This window comes from Melospiza melodia, chromosome 13 (genome assembly GCF_035770615.1).
Source record: "Melospiza melodia melodia isolate bMelMel2 chromosome 13, bMelMel2.pri, whole genome shotgun sequence".
NCBI classification, from domain to species: Eukaryota; Metazoa; Chordata; class Aves; order Passeriformes; family Passerellidae; genus Melospiza; species Melospiza melodia.
This window is the reverse complement of record NC_086206.1, coordinates 3,517,501-3,531,030: the sequence shown is the minus strand read 5'-3', so window position 1 is coordinate 3,531,030 and position 13,530 is coordinate 3,517,501. Positions and strand designations below refer to the sequence as shown.

The 13,530-nt window shown below is 47.8% G+C and overlaps 1 protein-coding gene across 2 annotated transcripts in view; it reads right to left on the bottom strand.

Annotated features, from left to right (window-relative positions):
* The window catches only part of WTIP (WT1 interacting protein), an 88,610-nt gene that overhangs the window by 5,427 nt on the left and 69,653 nt on the right, over nt 1–13,530 (bottom strand). For both annotated transcript variants that reach the window (XM_063167629.1, XM_063167630.1), the window contains exons 4-7: nt 6,497–6,559; nt 4,037–4,167; nt 2,925–2,976; nt 1,145–1,213 (exon numbers count right to left, since the gene is read on the bottom strand). In XM_063167629.1, coding sequence (XP_063023699.1) covers nt 1,145–1,213; nt 2,925–2,976; nt 4,037–4,167; nt 6,497–6,559 — 315 coding nt within the window. The remainder of the gene's footprint in view (nt 1–1,144; nt 1,214–2,924; nt 2,977–4,036; nt 4,168–6,496; nt 6,560–13,530) is intronic.

Sequence of the window (13,530 nt, the reverse complement as noted above, 5' to 3'; positions counted from 1 at the left end):
CAACCCAACCAACCAAGCCCAGCTTTGAAGCTCATATATTGGGGAAAAAACCCTCCAAAACTAATTTGGTACTGGTGATGGCAGCACCACTTCCAGCCCAGGCAGCATCCACCTGTTTGTCTTCCTCAGGAGCTGTGGGGCAGAGCCCTGCCTGCCCAGGGGGGCAAGAGCCAGGGAGGGCAGCCCAGGGGCAGAGCAGGGCCCCAGGGCAGAGCAGGGCCCCAGGGCTGAGCAGGTCCCACCAAGGCAGAGCAGGTCCCCTCAGGGCAGAGCAGGTCCCCAGGGCTGAGCAGGTCCCCTCAGGGCAGAGCAGGTCCCCTCAGGGCAGAGCAGGTCCCCTCAGGACAGAGCAGGTCCCCAAGGGCAGAGCAGGGCCCCTCAGGGCAGAGCAGGGCCCCTCAGGGCAGAGCAGGGCCCCATGGCAGAGCAGGTCCCACCAAGGCAGAGCAGGTCCCCTCAGGGCAGAGCAGGTCCCCTCAGGGCAGAGCAGGGCCCCAGGGCAGAGCAGGGCCCCAGGGCAGAGCAGGTCCCCTCAGGGCAGAGCAGGGCCCCAGGGCAGAGCAGGGCCCCTCAGGGCAGAGCAGGGCCCCAGGGCTGAGCAGGTCCCCAGGACAGAGCAGGTCCCCTCAGGGCAGAGCAGGTCCCCTCAGGGCAGAGCAGGGCCCCTCAGGGCAGAGCAGGGCCCCAGGGCAGAGCAGGTCCCTCAGGGCAGAGCAGGGCCCCAGGGCAGAGCAGGTCCCCAGGGCAGAGCAGGTCCCACCAAGGCAGAGCAGGTCCCCTCAGGGCAGAGCAGGTCCCCAAGGACAGAGCAGGGCCCCAGGGCTGAGCAGGTCCCTCATGACAGAGAAGATTCCCCAGGGCAGAGCAGGTCCCTCCCCAAGGCAGAGCAGAGCAGGTCCCCTAGAGCAGAGCAGGTCCCCTCAGGACAGAGCAGGTCCCCTCAGAGCAGAGCGGGTCCCCAAGGCAGAGCAGGTCCCCTCAGGGCAGAGCAGGTCCCCTCAGGAGAGAACAGGTCCCCAGGGCAGAGCACAGCAGGTCCCCCCCAGAGCACAGCAGGTCCCCAACAGAGCACAGCAGGTCCCCCCCAGAGCAGAACAGGTCCCCCCCAGAGCAGGCCGTGTCGCTGGCCGGGCCCCGCGCTCACCTCACAGTGGTAGCACTCCACGTGATAGTCCTTGTCCATGGACACCACCCGGATGGTCTCCTCAGAGCCCTGGGGAGCACAGAGAAGGTGACAGTGGTGTCTCAGGACACAGTGCCAGTGGTGTCTCAGGAGAACATGACAGTGGTGTCTCAGAAGTGTTTTTCAGTCCCCACACAGTGCCCAGCTCGTCTGGGGAGCTGTGTCCCTGGGGGAATCCCCTGTGCCCCATGCAGCAGAGCTCTGTGACCACTGAAGGTCTTGGCCCGGGGCACTCCTCAGCTGTGCAGCAGCAGTCTGGGTGTCTGGCACATCTGAGCTGCACAGGTCATTTGGGAAGTGCAGCCAAAGCCTCATGCTCAAGGAACAAATCAGTCTTGAAATCAAGTATTCTTCCAAGGGCGCCCAGGATCTGAACAAATTACCAATCAAAAACCTGCTCATTGGGTAACTTTTTCTTGTATGTGTCCTGCTCTGATTTCCAGGATGTGTTCCTCTCCATCCATCTGCTGCACAGCCCTTTTGCACATGCACATGTCACTGTGTGTCCCCACAGGGACTGACATACCAGTCTGGCAGGTAATTACCTGCACAGGCTAAACCTCAGCAGAGTTGTGCAATCCTGGCTGAGCCCCAGGCCTGCAGAGCAGCCCATACCCTCCTGTAACCTCACAGGCTCTTTTCCTGATCCACTCTGAGGACAGAGCTCATTAGTTGGTTGCCTTGTGCCATTTCCAGTTCCAGGTGTGGTTAGAGCACCAGATATGATGTGGACTATGTCTGAGAGAAGCTGTGGGCAAGTCAGCACCTGCACTGCCAGACTTGAACTAACCCAGGAAATCTCCCAGGGAAGGAATATGGAGTGTGTCCTGTAGTCATCAGGTGAGTCAGCACTACCACTGCCTTTTATTTCTTTTCCTTTCTTTCTTGAGAAGAAAAAAGAATTCTTTCTTAATACCCAAATTCAGTGACATTTACACAGAGGTTTTCTCCTCACAACGCATCAGGACAGCAGTTCTGGTTCAGCCTTTATATGGTTTTTTGGTGTTTGGTTGCTTGGCCAATTAACAGAAACACCAATGACAAATGAGAGTAATGTGCAGAGTGATGGAGGTGGGCGTGTGAGAGGCTCTAGCATCAGGCTCCATTGGGGCACAGCAGCTCACAGGAGGGAAGCCCTGGTGCTGTAAACATGACAGAGGAAAGGCAGGGAGATGCTGAGGCCCTTGCTTACAAATGAGCTGGTCACTGACCTCAGCTCAGAGGGTGCTGCACCCAGCAGAGCACCAGGGAGCCCCACTCTGGGCTATTGTGTCCATAACACTGTCAGCACAGGCTGAGCTTGCAGGCAGCTTTCACCTGGTTCTGTTTTTGGTGTTGCCTTTTCAACCCATTTAAGAACTTCCATTCCACTGCCACCTCAGGACTGCAGACTGTGTGGCCTTCTCACAGGGCCAGTAACCATCAGATGCCTTTTCAAGGGCTTTACTCCCTGAGTTGTTCTTGGAGCCCAGTCAGTGTTTTCAATTAAATGAGTTTTCTAACAGATTGATGAAGACCTGGAAAGCACCCTAAAGATAAGAAGTACTGTGCTGTAGGAGTAGTGTGACTATTACAACCTCTGGGAATGTTTGGGAGTGACTTTACTGCTGAACTGAGTTTAATTTAGTATCTAACATGGTACAGATTCTGGAGAGGAAGGAGAAGCCTTTAGTGTGTCTTTAGAAAGTGCCCATATACCCACAGCTGTTATCCCCAGGAGTCAGTGCATGTTAACACCTACCTGTGCTGGGAGGATTGGCTGGTTACAGGAAGCACATTTTGGTGCAAAAACCCTAGGGTGCAAGAAGAAAGAGTTCCAATCACATATAAAGCATCTTAAAAAAGCAGAAGCAAGAGAGCCATTGTAATCGTGCCTTATTTTTAGTAAAATGGAGATCCACAGGATTTAAAACCCCTCTAATTGTTTGATATTCAATGAAAAGGAGATTTGGGAAAGGCTGATCTATCCCAACTTTATTGTTTAGGTCCTCCCAACCTTGAGGCACAGTGAATCCACCCCTCTTTCTGTATATGCCATTTTTCTTTCCTTCCTTTATTTATAAAACCATTCCAATTCTTCCAGAGCCTTGATGCTTGACTACAAAGCAGCTCCTGACTTAGAGACTCTGACATGAGAAAGACACAACCATGTGTCCTAAACAGGAGAGGGGCTGATTGTGGCCAGAATCTCCCAGCTAAATACAAAATGGGCTTATGGTCCTCAGCTGCATTTTATGACAGTCAGTGGGCCAACATTGACTGTGTCCTTTTAACAGTCAGATTGGCACCAACAGGGCTGAATTCAGGGTGATTTACTCCTGCTGCATAACTGGGTTATTGGCTAACTGCAGCTAAGTGCAGGATCCCATTGCCTTTGAGTGGAATCTGGAAAGAGTCCAAAAGCAATCTCTTAAACCTCTGCCTTTTGTCAGGTAAGGCTCAGTTTGTTCCAGCAGTAACTGTTTATTACATGTGCTCTGTGTCAGTTAACAAAACTTACACTGAGTCAAGCTCTGCCAGAGCCTCTGCTCCTGAAACAGCCAGCAGAGCCTACCAACACTTGCAGAAGTGCCTGGTGGAATTGGTGTTGGCAGTCCTGAAGGAAGCAGAGGAGCAGCCCCAAGAAGCCCATCCTCTGACACAATTTGATTTTCAGCCTCACTTGGCCACTGTGTGCCATAAGGCACTGCTTAACAAACCTGACAATACTTTACAATTGCAACACATGAAAGAAGCAGTGAGGGACATCTGAGCAAACAGGAGTGACCTTTTTATTTATCACAAGGCTTATAACCACACCAATGATTTAGCTACTGTAGGTTTGCTGAGCATGCAGTGGGTCTGTGTACTCACGTGTGGTAGTCTTTGACACAGTAAATATTGTTTTCCACGTCTACAGTGAAGGGGACTCCATCCAAGCACTCGTTACACACCACACAGCGGAAGCAGCCAGGATGGTAGGACTTGCCAAGGGCCTGTAAGATCTTGTGAGGCAAACAACAAAATAAGTGGATGCATGATTACATGAGATATTGTCTCCCCATAAACTGCTGTGTGTCTCTCATTTTTAATAATGACAGTGAGAAAAGCATTTCAGGATGAAATTACCACTCTGCAGATCTGTCAGCAAGGGGCCTCTTAAAACAATCAGCTTGCTTATTTTAGTGGGTTTCAATATGCTCCCAAGGAAGTGCAAGGGCTGCAAATCAGGCTAAGCCCATCAGCTTTAGCTCTGCAGGGCCAGTACTGCCAATGGCAATTAAAAATGGCTTCACAGACCTTCTCTGGGGAAATCCCAACTACAAGGTACTGGGATACAGAGTTACCTTACAAAACTTGACAGGCTGTGATAGACAGAATCCAAACTGGTCATTACTCAAAAAGTTAAATAGCAAAACAAGCAAACAAAGAGGTGCCTCTTTATTAACTAAGGATCCTAATCTCCCAGAGTTACTGACTGGTTATCACTCAGTCATAGGGGCCCATCAGTTTCTGATAAAATTCTACCACTATCCATGTGTTTGGATACTGATCCATGCACTGCCCAGGCTTTCCCCATGCTGACCTTCCCTACTGCATTTTAAAGGTTTCAGGGAAAGGTTTGATTCAACCTTGGCTGCACTACTACAGACATCCCCAGTGACACTCAGTGTGGCACTGGGACATTGAGGAGGACACTGCAAGCCCATGAACGAGCTCCTGGGAAGAGTGAGACACAGCTATCACTTTCAGGCAGCTCTCAACAGATTATAAGACCAATTCCACACCATTTTGGGTGTAAGAAGTATCTTTGGAAGGTAATTTCAAAATTTCAGCTGCTAGCACAGTGCTCAGCTTGGAGCTGCTGGGAAGTTCGAGGTGAAAAATCTACACAGACCAAGCTCCCATGGCCCTATAGGTGATTCTATGAATAAAGCTCAAACCAAGAGGAAAGAAGTGCAGAAAAAAGGGCCAATTTAATTTAACCTTTATTTCCCTCTCTGATGAAGCCCTGTGATTCAGTGCCATCAGACTCTGAGCCAGAGGCAGCTGGTCCCTGTGCTGGGGTTGGTGCTGCTGCAGGAGCACAGTGCAGTGCCAGCCTGGCAGAGCTGTGCAGCCCCAGCCCTGAGCACAGGGCAGCTCCTCACCAGCCCTGCAGAGCCCCAGCTGTGCCCCAGCTGTGCCCCAGCTCTACCCCAGGCCAGCACTCAGCAGGGCCGGGCTGTGCTCCAAGGCAGGAGCAGGCTGGAATTCCCCAGACAGGAGAGCTGAATTCCTGGAGCTCCCAGAGCTGTTTCCTTTTGTCAGAGCACACTTGCTGATGGGAGAGAGGCAGACAAGCACCTGCCAAGCTTGCAGCTACTGGGTTCCACCAGTGAGGTATTATGGACTCTTGCCTGGATTCTGCAATTAAGGGCCAGCTCAAAGCAAGCACGTCAGGATTCCCCTCCCCCTCCCAGCATGACACAGCTCCAGAGATTTGCTCCTGGCTAAAACGAACAATATCCTTGTCCAACCAGTGGTGCCAGAATGTGAGCCAGAATCCTCATTAGTGAAGTCCCTGTTCCAGCTCTGACTGAACCTCTGTGTGTGCAGCACACCAGCTACTCCTCTTAGGCACACAGAGCTTCATGCACACTTTAAAGCAAGAGGAAAACAGATACACGGCAGGATCTGCCCTTCTTTGTTGTGCAAACCACTTCATTGGGTTTGGGAATTCCTGCTTAGGAAGAGCACACATAACTCTTCTTACTTTCACCCCCTGAAAGGATGCCAGTAGGATCTGGCCAACCCAAAGCTCTTTCATTTTATTTTTATTACAAAAGTAGCTCTGACTACTGGCTCCCTAAAAATCCCAGTGGCAATAATGCATTTTAAATGACGTGGAGCAAGCAACAGAGGGTAAACAAAGTAAGTCACAAAACAGGTGACAAATCTCAGCACTATTGATAATGTCCCTCTCTGCTCTATCCCAGATTCCACCCACATGACAGAGCTCTGGTTATCTACTGTCTTACAGAGCACACCCACCATGTTCCTTCACCATATTCTCATACGAAGCTCTGCTGTACTTCCCCCTTTAGTATTAAAATTCTATTTTATTTTGACTCACAAATGGCAGAGTAATAGCTTTCCATGTTCCTAGGTAGCAAAGAAGCCCAACTTTCTGCCCCTAATAGTAGTAATGGAGCATGAAGGTATTTTTATTTACTGCCTCAGTTTCAAACCCTATGTTGACAGCAGTGAAGACACAATACCAGCCTGGGCAGGGAAAAGCAGATGTCCCACAGTGTCCCAAGTTACCTGTCATTAGGAGTTTAGGTCTCTTACCATTTCCATTATGAGGTGTCCACAAACAAAGCACTTGTCTGCTGTTTGCTGAAAACCTGAATACTGTTAAAATGACACAAAAGAAAGGATCATTAGTAGCCACTCCTCTAGCCATAGAAATACATTTTAGGTGAAGGCTGTGCTATGTGTGACACAGGTTTGGGAGACAGTGACTCAGAAGCCTTCACTCAGCTCTTGCAGCATGTTCAGAGACCAGTCTGGCCTTCTGATCCACTGCAATATTTCCACTGAGATTCCCCATGTAACAGTATTATTTTAAGTTTGATTTTTTAAAGTCTTTATGGAAAGTTTGTGTTTGCTGTGCAGAAATTAGCTTGAATTGACTCTTCTGGTGGTTGTTTTAAATAACAGAGAACTCACCTCCCAAATCCTGCTCAAATCAGCCACCTCAGACTTGGACCCTCATTTTACTCAGTGTTATTTGCAAGCTAGAAAAATGACCCCAGGCCCAGGAAGGATTTGGCTGCCCTGTGGATCCCAAGCCTTGCAGGCAGGGAAGGATCCAGCAGAGCAGCCACAGGGGTTTGGGCTCACTGCACAGGGTGGGCAGCAGGAGGTACCTCAGGACAATGGTGCCAGCCCACACTGCAGTGCCAGGGCATGGCTGTGGGGAGAGGCTGTGCCTGCCTGGCACCAAAGCTCTGTGCTCCCTGCCTGAGCAGTCCCAGCCTTAACTTTGTGCTCCTGTCCCCAAAGCAGATCCCATTTCAGATGCCAAGGTCTGCTTTTAGCCCTCTGTTTAGAGGCACAGAAAAACCATCCAGGTCATCAGAGTGACCTCCAAACAACCACCTACAAACAAGAGACATCTTCCTGAGGGACTCCAGCCTTGTGAAACTGGTGTTTGCAGGGGCTGAACCCTCACCCTGTGCAGCCCATCTCAGCTGAGGGCTGTGTGAGCACCATCCTGCCTGTGCCCACCCACCTGGGGCAGTGCAGGGATGCTCCTCTAGCACAGCTCACCTCAAATGTACTTCAGCTGCACAACATAAAAGACGAGGAAGGGGAGGATGAATGTAAAGCAGGCTCCTCTCCCAGAACACAGGTTAATTGGCTCAGGCACCTAATGCATCCTCTGAGCCCAGCAGAGTGTATCTTGCTCCATTCCCCCCTGGTTTAGTGGGATTAACTGTCCCCTCACATCAAAAGCCTGTGCTTCCCTGCCTGGAGCTGCCATATGTTTTCTTTTTTTATTGGAGTGAGGGGATTACATGTTATGTTGGATCAATAGGTTGGAGACAAAATTATTGTTGCTATGCAACAAAATGGTTCTGTAGGAAAAGGTCTCCCAGACACTTTGATGGGCCCAGAAGTCAGTAAATGATATAGCAGCTGTCACACCCAAAACTCACTGTGCCCTAAGAAACACAGCTTGTGCAGGCTTAAGAAACTTTGAAACTTCCCTGGAATAGATCAGGGTGCTGAGGAACAAATACAGAGGTGGCAGTCCTAGCTGACACTACTTTTATTTGCTTTTTTGTTTTCCTTACTGATGCAGGAAAAGGTCTCAGTGCTTGGGATGTTTGCTGGCTGCCCCCTGGCTGGACTGCTCCTAGGGCTGGGAAGCCCAGGCTCACTGAAACAGGTGGGCAGCTCCCAGTGACACAGACAGCAGAGGATTAACAGCAGCACAAATCCAGCTAATCTAAAATCCTGCTGGAATGAATTTACCAGTCCCATCTGGCTGTCATTTGATAAGGAATGCAAAGGAGCACTCACCCAGCTATTGATGAAGAGGGGACATTATTCCCCAGGAAGAGAATGGCATGGTGGTCAGATTAATGGCATTTATTGCTAACTAGATTGTCATAAATTATACTGTTTGTCAGAAAGAAAGGCTTTGCTGACACAAAATCTCTCTTTATAGAAGTAACCCTATTAAATTAAAACCATGATTTGTTTTTAACAAGAGAATTGTTATTAGTCAAACACATCCAGAACTGGATTACCCCATTAAGAAGACTTTGCAAAATGGCAGCAAGTGCAACAGCAGTGACAAAACATTTCCCATGCTCAGGGAGCTGTCCTTTAGCACTGCACTCCTCTCTCCTGGTCACAGGGTCAGTCCCACACAGACTGAAGGTCTGGGTCAGTGACATCAGGGGTTTGGATCCAGGTCTGCTTGCATTTTAAACCTATTTGGGCTGGAAAAGAGTGACAGCCTGAGAGCCCAGCAGCACTGTTTCTACAGGATGGCACACTGGGGGCTCTGCTGCTAAAAGCAATAAATGACTTTCTCAACATTTCTGGAGCTGACTGTGAACTGCTTCTTTGCACTTTGATCCTAACTTGGAGTGTTCAAATAAAGCTACTGCACTAAGCTTTGAATTTTAGAAGCAGAATTTAAAAGTCTTTAATTACTAATTAAAATTGTCAACGTCTGTCCTTGAAGCACTTGATTATTACCAACCCTCACAGTCCTGTGTGTGCAATGGGAGAGGAGCTGTGACTTGCTCCAGACTGCAGCCAAGGCAGAGGAGCCTCTTTACTGTCTCAGCAGACCAGGAGCCACCCAGGGTGGGCTCCCAGCAGGGCTGGAGGGAGCAGCACTGGTCCCAGAGCTTGTGAGTAGGGAGCTGAGAGAGGAGAGGGTTTGCTACACAGACTCAGAGCCTTTCTCATTACTGACAGAGTCAGAGCAGTAAAAAGAGCTTTTGAGCACAGCCCCCATTCCCAATCTGGAGACATGAAAAGCAGGCTGAGGTGAAGCAGTGAGGGGACAGCAAGACCCTCATGGAGCAGCCAAATCTCAGCTCTGGTTCTTGTTCCTGGGCCATTCACAGGCTCAGTTTCATTCAGGATCTAAGCACGTGGGGCTCACTTCTAGCCTTCCTCTAGAAATGGGTTCCCTCTGTGCCAGGTTCTTAAAAAAGGTATTTTGTTGGCAGAGCAGTAAAGTGATGTAAATACACCAATGTCAGTCTGCATGGGAGCAGTCAGAGGTCTATGGACACTCTATCCACAACAAATGGGAACTGTAATTTTGAAATCTCCCTAATATTCATTACAGATACTCCTTGAGCACATATAAAAACACTGACAGAAGTTGTTAATAAAAGACCAGCTCTGAAATTCAAAGCTGAAAATGAAGTGTTATCCTTTACTGTCCCTTCTGTGACTCAGCAGTACAATGCTGGGTACACCAGCATGCAAAGGAAACAAAATGCAAGTTGAAGAGCTGGCATATTATTTCTCCTGATTTCTTAAGCCTGGTCTCAGCTGTTTTCTTCCTTATTTACCTTGTCCTCGTCTTCTCTACCAGGATAATAAAATCTCATTTTATATGCACAAATGAAGACTTTGTAATTTAGCTCCTCAGCAATACTTATATAAAATAAGACTCTGGGAAGCTAAATAAACATTGAGAACTATGTTAATTATGTTAGAATAGCAGAGTAAAAATAAAGTAGAAGACTTGGCTGGCTGAACTTTTCTTTTGTTTGCTGTCCAATATACTTTGATTATCAAACAGACAAAAAAAAAAAAAACCAAAAAAAAAAAAAACAACAACCAAAAAAACCCCCAAAAAACAAACAAAAAAAGAAACAACTCCAAAAAAACTCTAATGATCCTGTCCAAGAATCTTTGTTTCAATGTAAGAGGAAAACAAGACCCCTTCTGTCCTGAATATTTAGGCCTGTTAGTATCCTCCTGTGATAATCTTGGGATTTATAATTCTTCTGTCTAATATGCAATATATCTAAAAGAAATTAACAATGAATTTTGAGCCTACAATGAACAATTATGCATGGAGGATAATCCCACCAAGAACTATGAGAAACAATTTCTCCTGCCTGCTCTCAGTCCTGCAGCAAACCTTGGTTGTCTACCAGGGTCTTTTAAAGTTTGATGTTCCCATCGTGATTTCCAAAAGAAAAACATTCAGAAAACAGTGCTCCTGAAAAAGGCTTCAGGACCAAAGTCTCCACCTTAGGCAATGTCAGGCCTTTGAAAAGCCATGGCACTGCTCCTCCCTCCATCTGACTGTGCCCAGGGAGGGGCTGCTGCTCTTCCCTGCTGTTCTGCACTCAGCAAAACAAAACCTTCCTCCTGGAAACAGAGCCTGGAATCTCATTCAGGCCCTTTTGCCTCTTTGATGAGGATGTCCAAAACCTGCTGAAGGTTTGTGCAAGCAGAGCCAGCGGTTACATTGCAGTGGGTGTGGCAGCTGCTGCCCTGGCAATGGTATGAAGCTGTAAAATCTCCAATTCACTGCTGCAGCACTGCACATCACCCACTGCCCAGCCCAGGCCTGAGATCCCTCTCTTTCACACTTTCAGAGCTTTTGAGTGGGATGATAAGGAGGTTTTGCCAAAATGCTTCAGGCATTTAATTCTGAAAACTAATTTCTGAATTGGGTGCTATGCTAATAATGTATTCCCACCCCAGGCTGCCTGTAATCCCTCACAGACTCTCTGCTCCTTGCTTTCCCATTAGCAGAGCATCTGTCCTCTCACTGCTGCATTGTTTGCTCTCTGCATGGGACCCTCACTACATGAGACACAACAATGTAAGAAATTCATGGGATCACATTAAGAGAGGGAGTAAATATCAAATTTGGTTTCATGCAGATGGGGGTTTGTTGTTGTTTTTACACACATATTCCAATGCAGTGATTAAAATGAACTGGACAAAATGGGGCCTTCTCAGGCTCAAAGATAAAGGAGCCTCATGGCAGGTGACAGGTTAACTACAGGAAAATAGTCCAGAACTTCACTCCCATCCTGCTGAAACCCCCTCATACACCCTGTGCTTGACTCTGCCTTGCAGTCTGTGAGGAAACACTACACAGTACTTTGCCTTCTTGCTCCTGTCTTTCCACTTTGTTGTGTTTGAAGGACAAGGACAGGGCAAGGAGGGACTCCATGCTCTGCACAGAGGCAGCAGAGGTCTGGCCATGCCCAGAGCTGTGCCAGAATTCAGCTGATCCTGAACTCTGCCATTGTACAGCCCCTGAGAAGAGCCCAGCCATGAACATCCTGCAGACACCCTGGCTGGGCACTCACCAAGGCTTCTTGCTGTGTGATTGATTAGGAGCCACTAATGATTTTCTTACCTAGATCTTCCTTAAACAAACTCCTGTGGGAGCATCACAGTGATAGTGATCAAGAAAAAAGGCTGAATCAACAGCTTTAACTCTGATCATATTACAGAGCCCAGCATTTACTGACCTGATTCACACTGTAAAGCACTTCACACTGCACAGGGCTGTAACTCTGCTGCAGGTTGTTTACTGTCCCTGCTACATCTACTGCACACACTGAAAAAGCTGTTTACACAAGAACCTATCTTCCTGGAACAAAAATCATCTGGATTTTATTCAAAACAGTTGTTGAGAGATTTCAATTCAGAACATAACAGCAGCTAATAGCAACGTTTATTACCAAAGTAGAAACATGTCACTTTCTCACATGGGTCTTTTTCTATCCCTCCCATAGAAAAAAAAATTGATGCTGTCTGCTTACAAGTGTTTGGCAGGAGTTAAGACATCATTAGAAAGGGCTCTAGTTCTTTTAAGTGTGCTTCAGTTATTGTAATTTACTTTTCAATGGAATATTAAGAAAAATGGATAGTCTGACTATTTGGATCACCATCTCAAGGAGAAATAGTGGAGTGATTATCTGGCATGAAACCAGCTGGAGTTGGTAACAGGCTCTTCCAACATTCCACCAGCAAATGTAACACTAATGGGAGAGTTACAAAAGGTAGTGAGTAGTGATACATCTCAGAAAAAAGCCTGTCTGCCTGTCCTTGTCTCCTTTACCATGTCCCAGAGAGTGATTCCTCCAACTCCTTTAACAGCCTGCAGCCCAGCTCAGGAAAGGCTGAGCACAGACCTTGCTGACACTCTGAACTTTCACTGCATTATGTTTCTCTGTGTTATCACCTGAGCCTGGGTACCACCTGGGAATTGCTCTTTAATAAACCTGAGATGTCTCAGGACTCCCAGTGCATCCCAGTGAGCCCTGTGGTGACTCCTGCATGTGGTGCTCTCAGCTTCTCTCATTGTTTATGGGCCCCAGCTTTAAAACTTTGGGGAGAATCCCCAGGAGAAAACCCAGGTGTCCCCTGCAGACAATGGGACTTCAGCCACCAGCTTCAATGGACTTGAAACTTCTTGATCCAGGATACAGCACTCTGGAGTTGTGTTGCAATAAGAGGCAAACCCAAACTGCCAGCTCTACACACTCTTCATGCTGATTCACATCCCAGTCCACAGTGCAGAGGCAGACCAATATTTGACCAATATCCCTACACTATGAAACTTGAATTTTAAGGGTCAAATCTGTAGGTTTGACCCAATGCTTCAATTCAGAATACCCCAATTAATCATCATTACTATCAAATTATTTTATAAAATACACCCAGAACCACAGGCATATTACAAACTTAGGGAAAATGAAGGAAGAAAATTATTCAAATGTTTTTGGCAGGGAGGGGCTGGAGCAAGACACACACAGGCAGCAACAGGACTGCACTCCCTCATGCCCCTGTCAGGAACAGGTTATGAATGTCTGCCTTTGTTTTCAGTGACACCAACACTGACTCTGGAACCTTCTGTCCCAGCCTAGAGCAACCAGCACCTTGAAGACACTCACAGACTCCTTACACTTCTGTACCTCAGGAATATTGCAGCAAATCCCTTTCTAAGCTTTGATTCCATCATTCCTTAAACTTATCAATAAACTCCCCTATCTGTCTGTTCTCTGTCTGTCCTCAATACAACATCTCCCAGTTATCCACAGCTCCATGAGCTCTGTGATTCCCATCAGATAGGAAATGGACACAAGCTGCAGCTTCAATCATTCACCTTTTCAACTGAGTCTGTTTTTTTTCTAAGAGTCTCACTTAGCAGAAATGGGCTCTGAGTAATGCACCAGTCCCAGGGCTCCCTCCCAAGGGGGACTTCCAAACATTTATAGCCACTGAGATGGAAAATCAAACCTCTGACTCCAGCTGACACCAGCTTCCATTACACTAAATAAAAACTATCTTCTGAGAGCCCCAGCAAG